Source organism: Telmatherina bonti (genome assembly GCF_933228915.1).
Source record: "Telmatherina bonti genome assembly, chromosome: 5".
In the NCBI taxonomy this organism is placed as follows: Eukaryota; Metazoa; Chordata; class Actinopteri; order Atheriniformes; family Telmatherinidae; genus Telmatherina; species Telmatherina bonti.
Window position 1 is genome coordinate 27,671,436 of NC_136623.1, and position 14,184 is coordinate 27,685,619.

At 38.4% G+C, this 14,184-nt stretch overlaps 1 protein-coding gene across 2 annotated transcripts in view; it reads left to right on the forward strand.

The window, feature by feature from the left end:
• LOC306756481 (growth factor receptor-bound protein 10-like) overlaps positions 1 to 14,184 on the forward strand; it is a 63,941-nt gene that overhangs the window by 15,419 nt on the left and 34,338 nt on the right. Inside the window, exons 3-4 of one of the 2 annotated variants that reach the window (XM_079241215.1) lie at positions 5,792 to 5,888; positions 12,234 to 12,501. In XM_079241215.1, the coding sequence (XP_079097341.1) occupies positions 5,792 to 5,888; positions 12,234 to 12,501 (365 nt within the window). The remainder of the gene's footprint in view (positions 1 to 5,791; positions 5,889 to 12,233; positions 12,502 to 14,184) is intronic. The other variant, XM_079241216.1, reaches the window with a different exon arrangement.

Genomic DNA, 14,184 nt, shown 5'->3' on the forward strand with positions numbered 1-14,184 from the left:
ACAGCCCCACCTAATGAAGAGTGGGAAAAACATCAACTAGAGGTGTGGAAATGTATTTTAAAATGTATCACAATTTGGATGTGAATGATTTTGCATCCATTCACTCACAGTATGTAACTAAGAATTTGGAGATGTTTTAAAATTACAGGACACGGTCATTAAAGCTGGGGTAGGTAATCTTGCTCAGACTTTAAAAAAAAAAAAAAAAAAAAAAAAAAAAAAACTCTGGGTGAAGTGGTTCCTTGTCCTGATAGCAGCCTGTTCATTTTGTAATCATGAACAATAAGAGATATAGTCAGACTGCTCATTTTAATTTGAATCTGTAAAAAACTCTGACGGATCAAAACATTTGGGCTGAATTTAAGTTGTTCATTTCTTATTTCGTAAGCTTCTTCACGGCTGAAAAAATGCTGGAAGGATTCCCCGACCCAGCTCGGTTTATTTGCCTCCTCCAGCTAAACAGCCGAGAAAGAGAAAATCGTTGGTGGACAAAGCTGCGAACTAGGAAAGCACTCGGAGAGCACAAACTTCTACTAAGGCCTTTTGAAAAGTTCCTGGATCCAAACTGTGATCTAGATCACCACCAAAATTAAATCTGTTCTTCCTTTCCAACAACTCCCGAAAATTTTATTAAAATCCATCCATAACTTTTTGAGTTATCTTAAACAGATAAACGCTGGTAGAATTATAACTTCTTTGGTGGAGGTAAGAAAAAAGCCTTGGAGTCATGCAAGGAGCAAAACCAGAGGGGGAGGAGCCAAAACAGGGTGCCACTTTCAAATCTTGCTTGCTCCCTAACATTATCTACCCTGGCATTAATTTGTGGTTTTATGACAGCGACCTCTTTGAAACTATTAAGTTGGACAGCTATGCTAAAATATTAAAGAAGCAGACTTTTTTTTTTAAAAATAAAAAATTCCCTAGATGTGGCATCCCAGTGTACTTGTCACTCAGACAGAAGCTGCTTCATCGATAGAGTTCAGTTTAGATAAGATAAAAAGTTGTGATTTTTACCTCCACATCTTTATAAAGGCAGAAAATTTGCTTACAGCAGCTTTTGTTTTTGTGTGTGCATAAAACGCACATGTATTTTATACAGATTCCTCAAAAAAGGCACAAGAATTACCAGTGGACATGCATTTTAAAAAAAAAAAAAGGCAGTGTTTAAAAAACAACAACAATTAACAACTCAAAGTTGTACTTCTGAGTTTTGACAGATTTCCCCAGTGAGGCGCTCCCTAATAATAATTCAACAACTTCCTTGCGTCCTCATTGTACTCTAAGCTTTCTCCAGCCAGTTAAAGTTTGTCCAGAGTTGACTTTCTTTTTTTCTTGCTCTGCCACTTTGTCTATTTTACTTCCTCCCATTACACGTGTTTCCTTGATGAACCAGCCATAAAAGCTGGTATATTGATATGCAGTTGCTTCCAAGTGCTGCAGTGCTACAAAGTGCTGTGCCAGGATGTTGTGAAATTGGATTTCTCAGCCTCAGGATGCTGCTTGGCAACTCCAACTCCTGTAAAATACTTAAATTATTAATAAATGTCACTGGACAAGCCAGAATCCTCTGTTTTTAAGTTCAGAAAGTTGTATAATGCTACTTAAAAGAAACGTTATGGTCTTCGGTTTGTGGTTTATCACAGCTGCAGTTCTGATCAAGGTGCTGAGATTTCCAAGAGACATTTTACTGTATGTTGTATCTGAAGCTATAAAACCGGACAATGTAAAGATGTGTCAGCTGATGTCTGTATGGAGTGTGTGTTGTATCTCTTCCTTTTTAAAATTGTCATTTTAATTGAATAGAAATTAAACATGTTTTATCTTTGTACTGTTTCATAACTGGAGGGATTAAAAACTTCAACTCCCTGGTTGAGTTACTTAGGATGAATCTGAAATATTTAGATTGTTTTATCTCAAGCTACATATAAGCAAAACGATGCTATATTTTCTGTAACATTCTAGTGATTCCTGGTCACACAAACATTTGTTGAACTGGTCCTTTCACACAGACTTTGTACCTGTCAATGGAAGTTTTGACAAAAAAAAGTTGCAGCCATTTAAATGAAGTTATTTTCTTTTAACAAACAAAGAGTCAGGGATGTTTGTGGTTATTTAGACAGCACATGTGCACCATCATTCACCATTCCTAGTCAGCGATTCCTGAAGCAAAGACCAGCAATGTTATATATGTTCCAAATATATAAATACTACCAAAACTATAGATTGATTTGCAATGTCCAACATATAATTTGCTGAAATATGAGCTGTTAGAATGAAGGTGAACCCTTCTGTTTGCAGTTGTGGATTAAAGAGCTTGTATGAATAACTCATTGATCTTTATTCTGTATGGCTGACATAAACATCAGACTCATAATCCAACTCTGTACCTGCATGATCTCATAAAAAGCATGATGTCTAAACAGCACCAATATGGATAACGGGCTTTCTGAAGTTTAGAAAGATTTAAACAAGGGAAACTTGTATGAATACAAATGCAGTGACTAAAGCGATATACATCAAAATTAAATTTTGCAGTTTAACATGAACTTACTCCTGAAGTATCATTGACTTTTGTCCAAATCAGAAATTTTGAGTGCATTTCCTCTGAAATAGAGAAACTGCTGTTAAGCAGTTTTGGCCTTTTAGTTGTTTTCTTGATAAAACTCTGACAAAAGTGTCTTAAGCTCATATAGAAACATTTTAAACCTTATGTAGCCTCTAGACTTGCTGTTTAGAAACCAATAATGTTCCTCCCTGGTAAGGCTGAGATTCGGGCCACACATAACTTCCCGCCTTACCAAGAATTTTTCCTAAATCTTTTAATGAATTTCTGCATAGCTCAACATGCATGGCAGAGTTGTGGGTTTTGTAGATTATTCCACATCCCACACATTTTTAAATTTTAATGCAGGGAAGTCTTGCATCCCTGGAGCCTTGAAGAAATGAACAAGAGGGCTGCAGAACAGACAGACGTCTGACCACGAGAGCACACTTGCTGCGTCCACAGTCTGCCTCTGTGGAAGGCTATTAGCTCCCATTGGTGTTCAAGTATCTCTCTGTAACATTTTACTTATGGTCTAAAAATGCATACAGTTTAAACCTTTTTCTTTCCTTTTTGTCACAACACATTATTTTTAACAAGCACTTCCAAGAAACACTGGGAGTGTAAGTCTTTGTAAGTCTGATAGTTTCATGCCAAATTAGAAAAATTGTCTTGTTACAGCAGGTTAGCAGAAATATAAACTGTTAAGTCTCTGAAAAATGGTTAAATAGATTATGATGGCTAACAAAAAATAAGTAAATATAAATCAACAGACGTTTAGCTAACTGAAGAGAAATTACAAATGATGACTGGGTTTAGGACACAAACTGTTGTGTTCATATAATCGGTCACTCCTGCCAAAACCAGGCTCATACAGACTAATGCAGAACACATACACAGCTACTAAGGGAAGAGAACCGTGACAAAATAAAATGTCAAACTGCACAGTTTCAGAGAAAGTAACAAATGCAACCAAAGGTAAGAATAGTACAGTGTGACGTCTGTAGAAGAGCCTCATTTAGGGGTTGAAATTTTGCTCTGTGACACACATTATTTCTCAATATCATAAATTTGCTTGGAAAGATTACTCTTAAATTCTTGATTTGTCTGCTTGTGCATTCTCTTAAATTAAAGACATACTTTTGTTAAATGCCGAGAGTTAAAAAAAAATATAGTGGATATAATAAAACTTGCTTTTCCAATGGGGAAAAAAAACAACTTTTTTTTGTCCATGCCATGCATCAACAGGACAAGCAAAATGGACCATTAAATATTGTTAGGAATCAATTTCTGGTATTTCTTTTGGGCTAAAAGTTTTCAGTCATAGCATTTAACCTGAGCCTGACCTCTTTGTAAGGCGTAGCTCTGACATAGATCACAAAAACACCCCCCGAACCCCCCCCCCCCCCCCCCCCCCCCCCTTTTTTTTTTTTTTTTTTTTTTTTTTTTTTTTTGTTTAAGTCTCAACCTTCAGACCTTTGTGTCTGCCATGCTTTCAGGGCCTTAACCTTGTCTCTGGCCTTCTACTGACCCCTTTTAAAAAGCCGAACCCTCAACCCTTTGACTCCTATTTAAAGCTCCTTTCAGCCTCATCAGTATGAAAGGGCTGTTGCATGCTCCTTGTCAAAACTTGGCCTAGCATCAGTCCTATTTTGACCCCTCTTTAAAAACTTAAGCAACACGTGTGCATCAGTGTGAATGCGCCTGTGTGTTGATGTCTGTGCCACACCATGCATGCATGACCGAAAAGCAGGATGAGTAATTGTAAGGCAAAGGTAAAAGTGAGAGAAACCTCTGCGATCTTTTCTTTTTGTCCTCAGCTGATAAAAAAGGAGAAATGTGACCTTTTTGTGCCCAATTTTATAGTCTGAGGCTTAAAGGGTTCAACAAACTGATAACCATATGTTGGTTTAGACAACTGAAAAGATGAGAGAGGCTAAATGACAAAATCTTTTGGATTAAATCACCAAGTTTGCCCTCTGCCAACCAAGATCGAGGTGAGTTTTAATACTTCTAAACAGGTATGCAAAACATCAAGATCAATATATGGTGTAAAAGTAATGTCTTGGCCTTTTTTTCCCTGACCTCATCAAAGCAAAACCTGACAAATTGTCCTGAATACACACATCAAGACATACTGACTCTGCATATTTTTGATTTAGTTGAAACATCAAGACTTAAAAGAACAAAAAAAAAAAAAAAAAAAGACTGAAAACAAAAGATCAAATTCAGATCAAATCAGCTTAGACTGGGAGGAATTCCACTTCTTCTCACAGTGAGTCAATTATCTTTGAACTGCCTGTTGAGTCAGTGGGAAGCAGTGTGTTGCATAGACATCTTTTGGATAAAAACCTTTATTTTTTTATCTATTTTTTTTTTTTAAGTAAAACTTTTCCAAATTCTTGGAAATGAAAGCTTTATTTTCAACAACTTTGGTTCCTATATTTCATGTATCTCTGTGTGTATTTGAGTGTGAACACGGCTCATTCAAGAAAAAATGGCAAAATTGATGTAAAAAGTTATACAAAATACAAATACATGAGTAAGACCAATGACTGTTGACTCTGATGTTATGACAAAAAGCACCCAGGACAAATGATGGAACAACAACAGAACAATAAAGTGGGTCCCTGCCTTTACTGTCACTGCTCTAAATGGGCCAGAACAAGAAACAACCACAGCTTTTATTACAGCAGCAGAGGAGGTTGGCTGCATTAAGACTCAGTCAGCAGCGATGTTTTTGTGAACACAGTTGTCTGCCCGGGTACGTTCTGTTCCCACTCCTGCTGTGCGGGATTTCACTCTACACATACACACACATGCATACACACACGCACAATACTATGTCATCCTTAGTAGCTGTAATGTCAAAATCAATGTCAAAAATGTCTGTGCTTACTAAACTCTTCGCTTTTGCTCTTGCTGTTACGTGTTAAGGGTGTTACAAAGGTCAAAAGGGGACATTGTGGTTTAGTATCGTAACTGTTTTGATCTGATATCCTCGTGATCATGTTCACTCGCTGTTTCGTGGAGGTAGAAAAATCTGCGGATTACTTTTGTTTTTGCTTTTGTCATTAAGTGTTTCCAACATAAAAGCTGTTTTAAAGAAAACAATGATTTTTTATTTGCAGAGGATTCAACAACTCTGTTATTGGCAATATGTTTGTATTTTAACTCCTGTAACAGAGTTCCTATAAGGGTAACTTGAGGTTTTTTTTTTCTTTTCTTTGTTGCTTTTGTGCACCTTAGCAGGACAAGATAGACCGATCCTCCAATCACAGACAGCCTGACCTCATTCGTCCAAGCTTCCAGCAGTCAGCCAACCAGAGTTCTCCAAATCATCAAGGTTGGTCTACTTTTTAAAAAAAAAAAAAGTTCTTATAAGTGTCCATGTGTGGATTACTCTTGTCATGTAAACTTCACAGTAATTGTTTAAGAACATAGTTTGGACTCTGTTTACTTTTTATTCATAATAGGATAATATTGTAAATGAATTTTGTGGAATCTACATTACTGCTGTGATTGTATGTTTTTTTAAAACAGGATAGAGAGAGGGAAGGGGGTGCTGCTGTTCATTATTCTTTGTTACACAAAGGGTGGGATGAGGGCTGTAATATATATTTGGGTCTCTTCCGCTGTAAACATTTGAGCTGTCCAAAGGGTGATCTGCGTGGACGCAGGGTGCCATTATAATTACGCTGTCTATCTAATTGTGCTATATAGGGTTCGTCCGCGACAATCGGAGCATGAGATTTAAGCACAATATTGGCTCAGCATGGGAGGTAAGGGTGGGGAGTCTGTGCGAGCTTGACCAGTGAATGAGAACGCTTGGCCGTGGCATGGGAAATAAATGGAGCAGAAATTACATTGTCATTTTCCAGGATCAGACTGCATTGAGAGAAGTTGGAGACAAAAAATAAAAAGGTGAAGAAAAACCAGAGATGACTTTATTTCAGCTATTTATGGTCACACAAATAAGTTCTGATTGGTTCTGATTGGGTAGTCTCTTTTTTTTTGTGTCAATGCATCTGATGTTATATGTTATGTAATAGATTATTAGCCTTGCTCAAAATTTTATTAATAAAAACTATTATTATAAAGGATCTTTATAGCAGGTAAAGCTTGTAGCAGACAGCTTTGTTAAAGTCATGGCAACTTGTTGATTATCACCCTGTATCTGCTTTAGTTTGAGGCCCTGGATGGAAAAGGTAGCAGTCTGCCTCAGCTGTCCCAGGCCAACACCATAGCACTGTGTGTTTAAAGTCAGTAAAAATCAGGCTATCGTGTGTGTGTGTGTGTGCGTGCGTGCGTGCGTGCTGTCACTGAGGTGTAGCTTTATAGCATATCCAAGTTGCTACATGGACCTTTCTCCCTCAGGCAGCACTTGGCAGCAGCGTAGATGAAAACCAGTTATCTGCCATGACTGGTTGGGGCAATATGAGAGCAGAGAGGAAAAAATATGTACTTTAATTAAAGGCGTGTTATCTTCTGCTGTTTGGGTAAATAAAGGTCCTGAGTTCTATTTTCGAAAATATAGTAATGCCAAGTGGTGAGTGGAGATCCTCCATTTATCATTGGAAATCAAGTACAGCTTGGGGCTGTAGCGGTGTAGTGCACCTGTAAGTTATGCTTCAGGGACACTTGAGGCTCTGCCTCCCAGTTATGCCTTTAGAAATTCTAGAAACTGCAAGCAATGCTGGGAATATAATACTGTATGGCTTGTAAGTATGATAGACCACATAGCTTTGATCATAGCTTGCAACTCTTGCGTCATTTCAATCCGCTTATGCATTATTTAAACCCAGCGTCGCATTAATTTTTCATTGTAATCAAATCTTGTATTGATGAGATTTGTGCTGCTGCACAAAGTCTCCTCCAGGTTACAACATAACCCCAAAGATTCTCATTGGGGTTATGATCTGGTCATTTTTGGATCAGCTGGGGGCATTTCTGAGACTCAGTGGTGCATCTTTATAATGAGAAATTGCACAAATTCACCCTGGAAGGAAATGCGTGGACAGATTTTTTTTCCTGAATCTTTTGCCTCTGGTTTATGTGTATGACTTAAGGGTGAGCAGCAGCTTCAGGCAGGTAAGTAGTGAAGACAAGCAAGGATATCAGTTGTATTGTAGCACTAATTCACATATCACTGAAAAAAGGCAAAGAGTAGATGCTGACTAGACAGGTCGAGTTGCATGTGCCCCTTTTCTCTTTGTATAGAGGAAGAACATCAAAATGTGTCATTTTGATTATCGGAGACAAGTTTTTAGGGTCTTACTCAGAGCCTGGATGGTGAGTTTATATTTGACAGGTGCAAGAACACTCAAGAGACTTGCTTCATGCATGAGTTAAAGGGCATATCCCAGTCAAACATAACTCCAGTGTTCCTAACGTTTTCTTAGAAATATCTGATCCAACTTGACAAGTGTGACTGTCAAGGATGAAAGGATGTGTTCACTGGCAGCTGGGATTCTCCAGTATTGGCTTATTTTAATTTTTTTCCCTCTGACCCTAAAGTCTAATACTGGTGTGTATCTGCTTTTCCAATTCATTTGCTTGACTGTGTTTTGAAGCTCTCAAGAAGAAAACGTGCAACTATGTATGAAACTATGAGTTAATCAATTGAAACAGCAGCATATTATGATAGTAAGCAACTATGTTAAAAAAATAAGTTCAGAAATTGAATATATGCAATATAAATTGCACATTTTCTTTGTTATATATACATATAAATTGCAAGGTGAAGTTATCTGAATATGAATTATCTAGTAGTTTCACTGGCCGGTCTCAGAATATCGTGTACTAAGATATCCATGTGAGATAAGACAGTCACATGCTGTTCTTTACTGTTGCAGAGTCACTAATGATGTCAACGACCTTTCTGTGAAGTAGGAATCAGAAAGCATGGAAGGATAAAGCTTTAACACTGCAATAGTTGGAACTATTGGTTTGTGTAAGACTGACAGAGATTCCAACAGACCCTTGCATGTCTCATGATAGAGATAGATGGAGAGAGTGTTTGACAAGTAGTCTGGCAGAGCTGGCAAACACACACCTCAAGAAAGCATCAATTTATTGTGTGTGGGGACAAAACACCTCCGCCCCCAAATGCACCACCATCTTATATATAAAGATAGAGCTCACAGGTGGGTGTTGAGCTACAAAGACGCTCCATTATCAGGGCTGACAGTCTAATTTTTTCTTTTGTACTTAGCATATTAAAAATTAAATTTCACTACAATTTGGCACAAATATGCCTCCATCCCTGCCCGTTAACTCCCACCTCTCTATTCCTTTATTCCCGGGTCTGTTCTCCCTTCCTCTCTCCACATGTATCCCTTTGACCCTCCCACACTCTCCCGCTCAGTCAGGAGGCTTGGCCCTCGGTGGGTGTGTGTGCTGTCACCAGAGGTATTGTACTCACCAGTGCTGAGCCACGCTTTACACTGTATTTGCTCTGGCTGTACTCCCACTGATCCCTTTGAATGGAAACCCCTCCACTGGGCTTGCATTCAGAGGCAGTTGATCCTCCTTGTGTATCTCCTGTGTGTACGTGTGTGTGTTTAATTTATGTACTGCATATGTATACTCCTTACATTCTCCTCTTTCTGCTGCCCCTCCTCTTTGTTTTGACCCAGACTGGTTAAAATAGAATGCCATCAATGGTTTTTTCATCAGTACAGTGATCTTGCTTTAACCGTATCTCACTCAGTAATGCTTGTAAATATTCCAAACATCTTTGATGCAGATTATTACCAAAATTTAGTTCGGTCAGACTTTATTTGGAGTGACTGAACAGTGCACGAAGTGACCAGCTCAGCAGTTGTGAGCTAAACGAAAAAAGCCCAGTATGAAGTCACATCCGCATCACTCCGCAGTCTTTAGGATGATAGGATTCTGGATAATCACACTTCTTACAGGAAAGGATTTATTTCAAGGAAGGATTTGCCGATGAGGTGTTTGTTTCCTGTGCTCGTATCCATTTACCATGCAGTTAGCTTCTCTTTTCTACTTGATGTGGCTCTACAAGTGTTAATACCTTGTGCACACCAGCATTATTTGATATGAGTGACTAAGTATTTTTGAAGACGATCCCCCTTTCGGAGGGATGCGGCTAGGGAAATTTGTTTGCCATCTTGTACCGTTTTTCAGTGTTACTTGTCTTTCCTTGTCTATTTTGTTGTAAAGGTAAAGTTCAGTTACCTCTGAACTTTCATCCTGGTTTTCAGATCTGTGCTACCTCCTTCCCTTAAGCTTATTGCGTGTTTACAGTGTGGCGATGCTCCTAATTCTTTTGTAAGATTCAGCAACAGTTGCTAACTTGCAACATATAACACAGCTCTGTCTGCATGTGTCACTTTCTGTGCTCTGTGCTGCATAAGTTGTAATAATATTAAGAGGATCTTTACAGTGGCTGGAATATTGTAAAAGCAGACATGCTTTTTCCTCTCTTATGGCTTTCAAGCCACACAGTAGGAAACCTCTGTTTTGTCTGACCTCCGTGCAAAGTAATAATATTGGGTTGCACTCTGATTCATATCTTTATTGTTTTAAACCCTGTGCGTGTCTGCATGAGGTCTGTGTCATCAATCTGTCTTACACCAGGCAGCATGACTCATGTCTTGGTTTAGTGGATTGGGACATGCACCAGCGATAACGATCGTATGACTGATAATGACGCACCAATGTTACATCTGTACGTGAGTTTTAGTGTTGGGTTTTTCTGTATGCAAACAGAACAGTGGAGGCCATCCTGTCTAGAGACCAAAGTGGGTCAGACCTCATTTTCTCTCTCAGGCTACATGTGTCACAAAGTGAGAACGATAGATGATGACCTGTTGGTGGCTTCTGGATTGAAGAAATTTTTTATTTTGCTCACTTTTCATGGATTTCTTAGTTTGACATCTTGCTATTTAGTAGGATAAAGTTTGGTTTAAAAAATTGTATTTTTATATGTTTCTCTTTTTTTTTTTGTTTCCCACTGGTACTAAAAGCATGTTAGATTATTCTGCTCTGTGTTATGGGTGTCTAACTCTGTTCTTAGCCTTCTGTCTGGCCTTGTATGCACCGTGTGTCCTGCGGTATATAGCTCTTTAGCTCTCCAGGCTATCTGTAAGTAGCTGCTCCAGCTTACCTGTCGCTATTAATACCTACAGATTAACCACCTGTGATTCAAAGGCACCTGTGATACGACTATCTGACACGTTTTCAGGAAAAGCTCCTCAAAGGGCCGCACATAAATTGTAACTGGTAGCAGGGCGATGCTGCTGCATGAAAGAATATGTACTAGCTTGCAGTCCTACAGTCCCACTGCTGCTGTTCCCCCACAGGCACTTTTTTTTTTTTTTTTAAATATAAAAAAATCTGGAATAAAGAAAAAAAAATAGAAAGCAAACTGGTGTATCTCCACAGGGAACTGATTTTTCACCAGGGAAGAGGCCTCAAAACTTTACATCAATCAAATAGGTGTTTGTGTTTCCAAAGTCAGCTTTCTGCTGAGCCATGGGACTTGTAGCTGCTTTAGTGTGGCATGACACCCGCATCACCTCGCATGATCCAGCTGTCAGCTGTCCTGCAGCTATGAGCTGTGGAGATGCTTCATGAGCCATTTGTGGCTCACTTTAAGCCTTGGAATTCTGACTTTCAAGCATGCACAATAAAAGTTAAAATAGCACACTTAATATGTTCTCATTTAGCCGGTCAGATTTCTGAGATGCTTAAGAGGTTAATGCTAGTTTTTCATCAGTCACTGAGAACATGGCTTACTTTTTTGCTTAAGTGCAGAAAAACTACATCATAGTGAAATGAAAACAAAAAAAAAAAAAAAAAGTTAATTCTGCATAAATGGTTCTCTGTACTGTTGCATATATTCTCTAGTTATATCTTCAAGCCTGTCAAACCATGAACATCTTCTGTTACGGCTGTCTTTAGTATGGTCTTTTTATGCCATATCCTGCTGTGTGTTTCGGGCTTCACCTGCTTGAAGCCCCTCGCCTCAGACAAGTAGAGCTTGTCTCCCCCTAGTGGTACGTTTGTGTGCAGCAGTATAGTTGTGAGCTGCAGGGATAGAGACTTGATGTAGAAGTTCTGAGGCTTTTTTTTTTTCCATAATGAGGAATTAGTTTTAACATTAATCACAACTGCAGATTGTAATTTGAAAAAGAGCAAAGTTAGACACCCACTTTACCAGATGATGAAACTTTCATAGCATGAAGCAATTAAATGACTTTCCCTTCAGCTTGAGAGTTCACTTCTTGAATTTAAATGTGCCTAGAGGTTTTCCAAAGGGCTTTGAGGATAGAGTCTTCCTCTGAAAAGAATTCCACATCTCGCCTTTTAAGACATTTAAAAGCTGAATGTTTGAAGCATGTGGTGAATTTCGAGCAGATGCTGACTGTTGTGCACCGAACCCCAGCGGTGAAGAGTTGAAAAGTGTAACGGGCAGGTTTGTGCTTGTACCTGATATCCCTGGAGATTAGGCTCAGAGAGCAGAACCATGAATGTCAAGACAATCTGTCTGATTAAGCACTGGTAAAACTGGTTGTGCTCTTGTGCACAAGCATACACATAAATGGTAGGGACATTGAGCTGGCAAGGAAAAGTCCTCCACTATGGCCTGCCCTCTTCAGAGAAGACTTGTTGACATGTTTCTTTTTCTTTCTTTTTTTTTTTTTTATTCTTTGCCTGCCAGAAGATGATGTGGACTTGGAGGCCCTGGTGAATGACATGAACTCTTCGCTGGAGAGCCTGTACTCCTCCTGCAGTGGTCAACAGACAGAGTCAGCATCGCTACTGCACAATGGACAGACGTCCTCTTCACACCACCATCACACACAACACAACCAGCCACGACCGCACTCACAGGGGTTAAGCCACGCTTCCCCAGAGCCACCTTCCTCTTCAGACCCTTCTCATTCTGGCCTTCGACGGTCACAGCCAATGCACATCCTTGCTGTCAGGTCAGTGTTTCATACCATCTTTTTTATTTTCTGTGATTTTATTTATTTTTTAATAACAGAGAAGAAGGAGTCCTGTTGGTAGAGCTGTGAACAGTGCTGGCAAACAGGATTGACATGCTATTACCTGCAGAAACCATGAGTGCTAGCTAGTGGTATTGAAATACTTAACAGTGTTTATCAATAAAGTTCATGATTCTGTTTATGAATTCATTTAAAACTAGGAACTGAGTGGCAGATTGAAAAGGGTTCACAAATGTGACTAAAAATAATAAAACGGGATCACTGGGCTTATGATATTGAAGTTGATCTGGTTTTGATCAATCATCTCCACCATCACAACCAGCCCCTCATGTAAACAGATATTTGCTCTAATTCAGATAAAACTTGATGCTATTATAACACCTGTTTTTTGTTGCTAAAAGCAAAGCTTTGGTGTTCCAAAGAACTGGTCTTAAAAACCAGCACTGGAACCATATTTATTGAGAAAAACAAACAAACAAAACAACAACAACAAAATTTAACTCAATGCATTTGGCTCCAGGTTCTGGTACTATGTAGTGTTTTCTGTTGCTTACATGTTAACTAACTAAATGGGAAGAAAACAACTTTTAGTTTTCCACCTTAAGTATAATATATGTATATATATATTGATGAAAATAACCATAGATTATCAAATGCAGTCAAAGTTCCACAAAAAGTTGGGATGCTGTATAAATAGTGTAAGTAGAAACAAAATGCAGTTAATGGCTAATCTCATCAACCCATATTCTATATTCCCAATAAAAAATAAACAAAATGCCAGATGGTGAAACTGAAATGTTTTACCATTTGACAACAATATTAGCTAATATAGAATTTGGGAAAAATAATGGGGAAAACAAATCTATAAAAAGTTGGAACAGGGGCAATAAAATCAAAAATTTATAGGCACAAATGGAAAAACTACTGGATGAGCATTTGGTTGCTAGGCAACAGGTCAGTTACATGCATGAGTGTAACAGGCGAACTTCAGAAAGGCAGAGCCTCTCAGATGTAAGGGTAAAAGGTTCACCAGTCTGCAACAAACTGCATATAAACAGCTTTAGAAAAAAGTGAAATTGCCAAGACTTTGAAGATCCAACCATTACAGCGTATGATGACATCAAAAGATTTAGAATATCAGGGGGAATCTGTATGTAGGAGTCAAGGGTAAAGATCACACATTTAAAAAAACATACATGATTCAATCCACAAACAGGTAAAAAAAAAATCCATCGTACAAAGAAGCCATTCCTGAACACAATCCAGAAACGCCGCTGTTGTCTCTGGACCAAAGCTCATCTAAAATAGTCTATGGCAAAGTGGAAACTTTTTGTTTGTCTAAGTAGTGGAGATGACTCAAAGTACATTTGTTGATCACTGTTGGAATGACCACTGTAGTAAACATTTTGTCATGAGTGAAAGAACATCAACCCTTTTTTAGGTTTGTGGTTTTACCCATCATGAAGATAAAAAGACATCAAATCATCTGATTTTTACCAGGTTTTAAAACAAGTTAAATACAACCTCAGATGAACATATGACATAGTACACCATGTGTGTTTTTTTTTTCTTTTATTGTCAAAATAAAAAAAAACAAAAGCAGAAATGTGCAAGAGACTAAATACATCCCCCGATTCAACAACTTGTAAAGCTGATACAGTT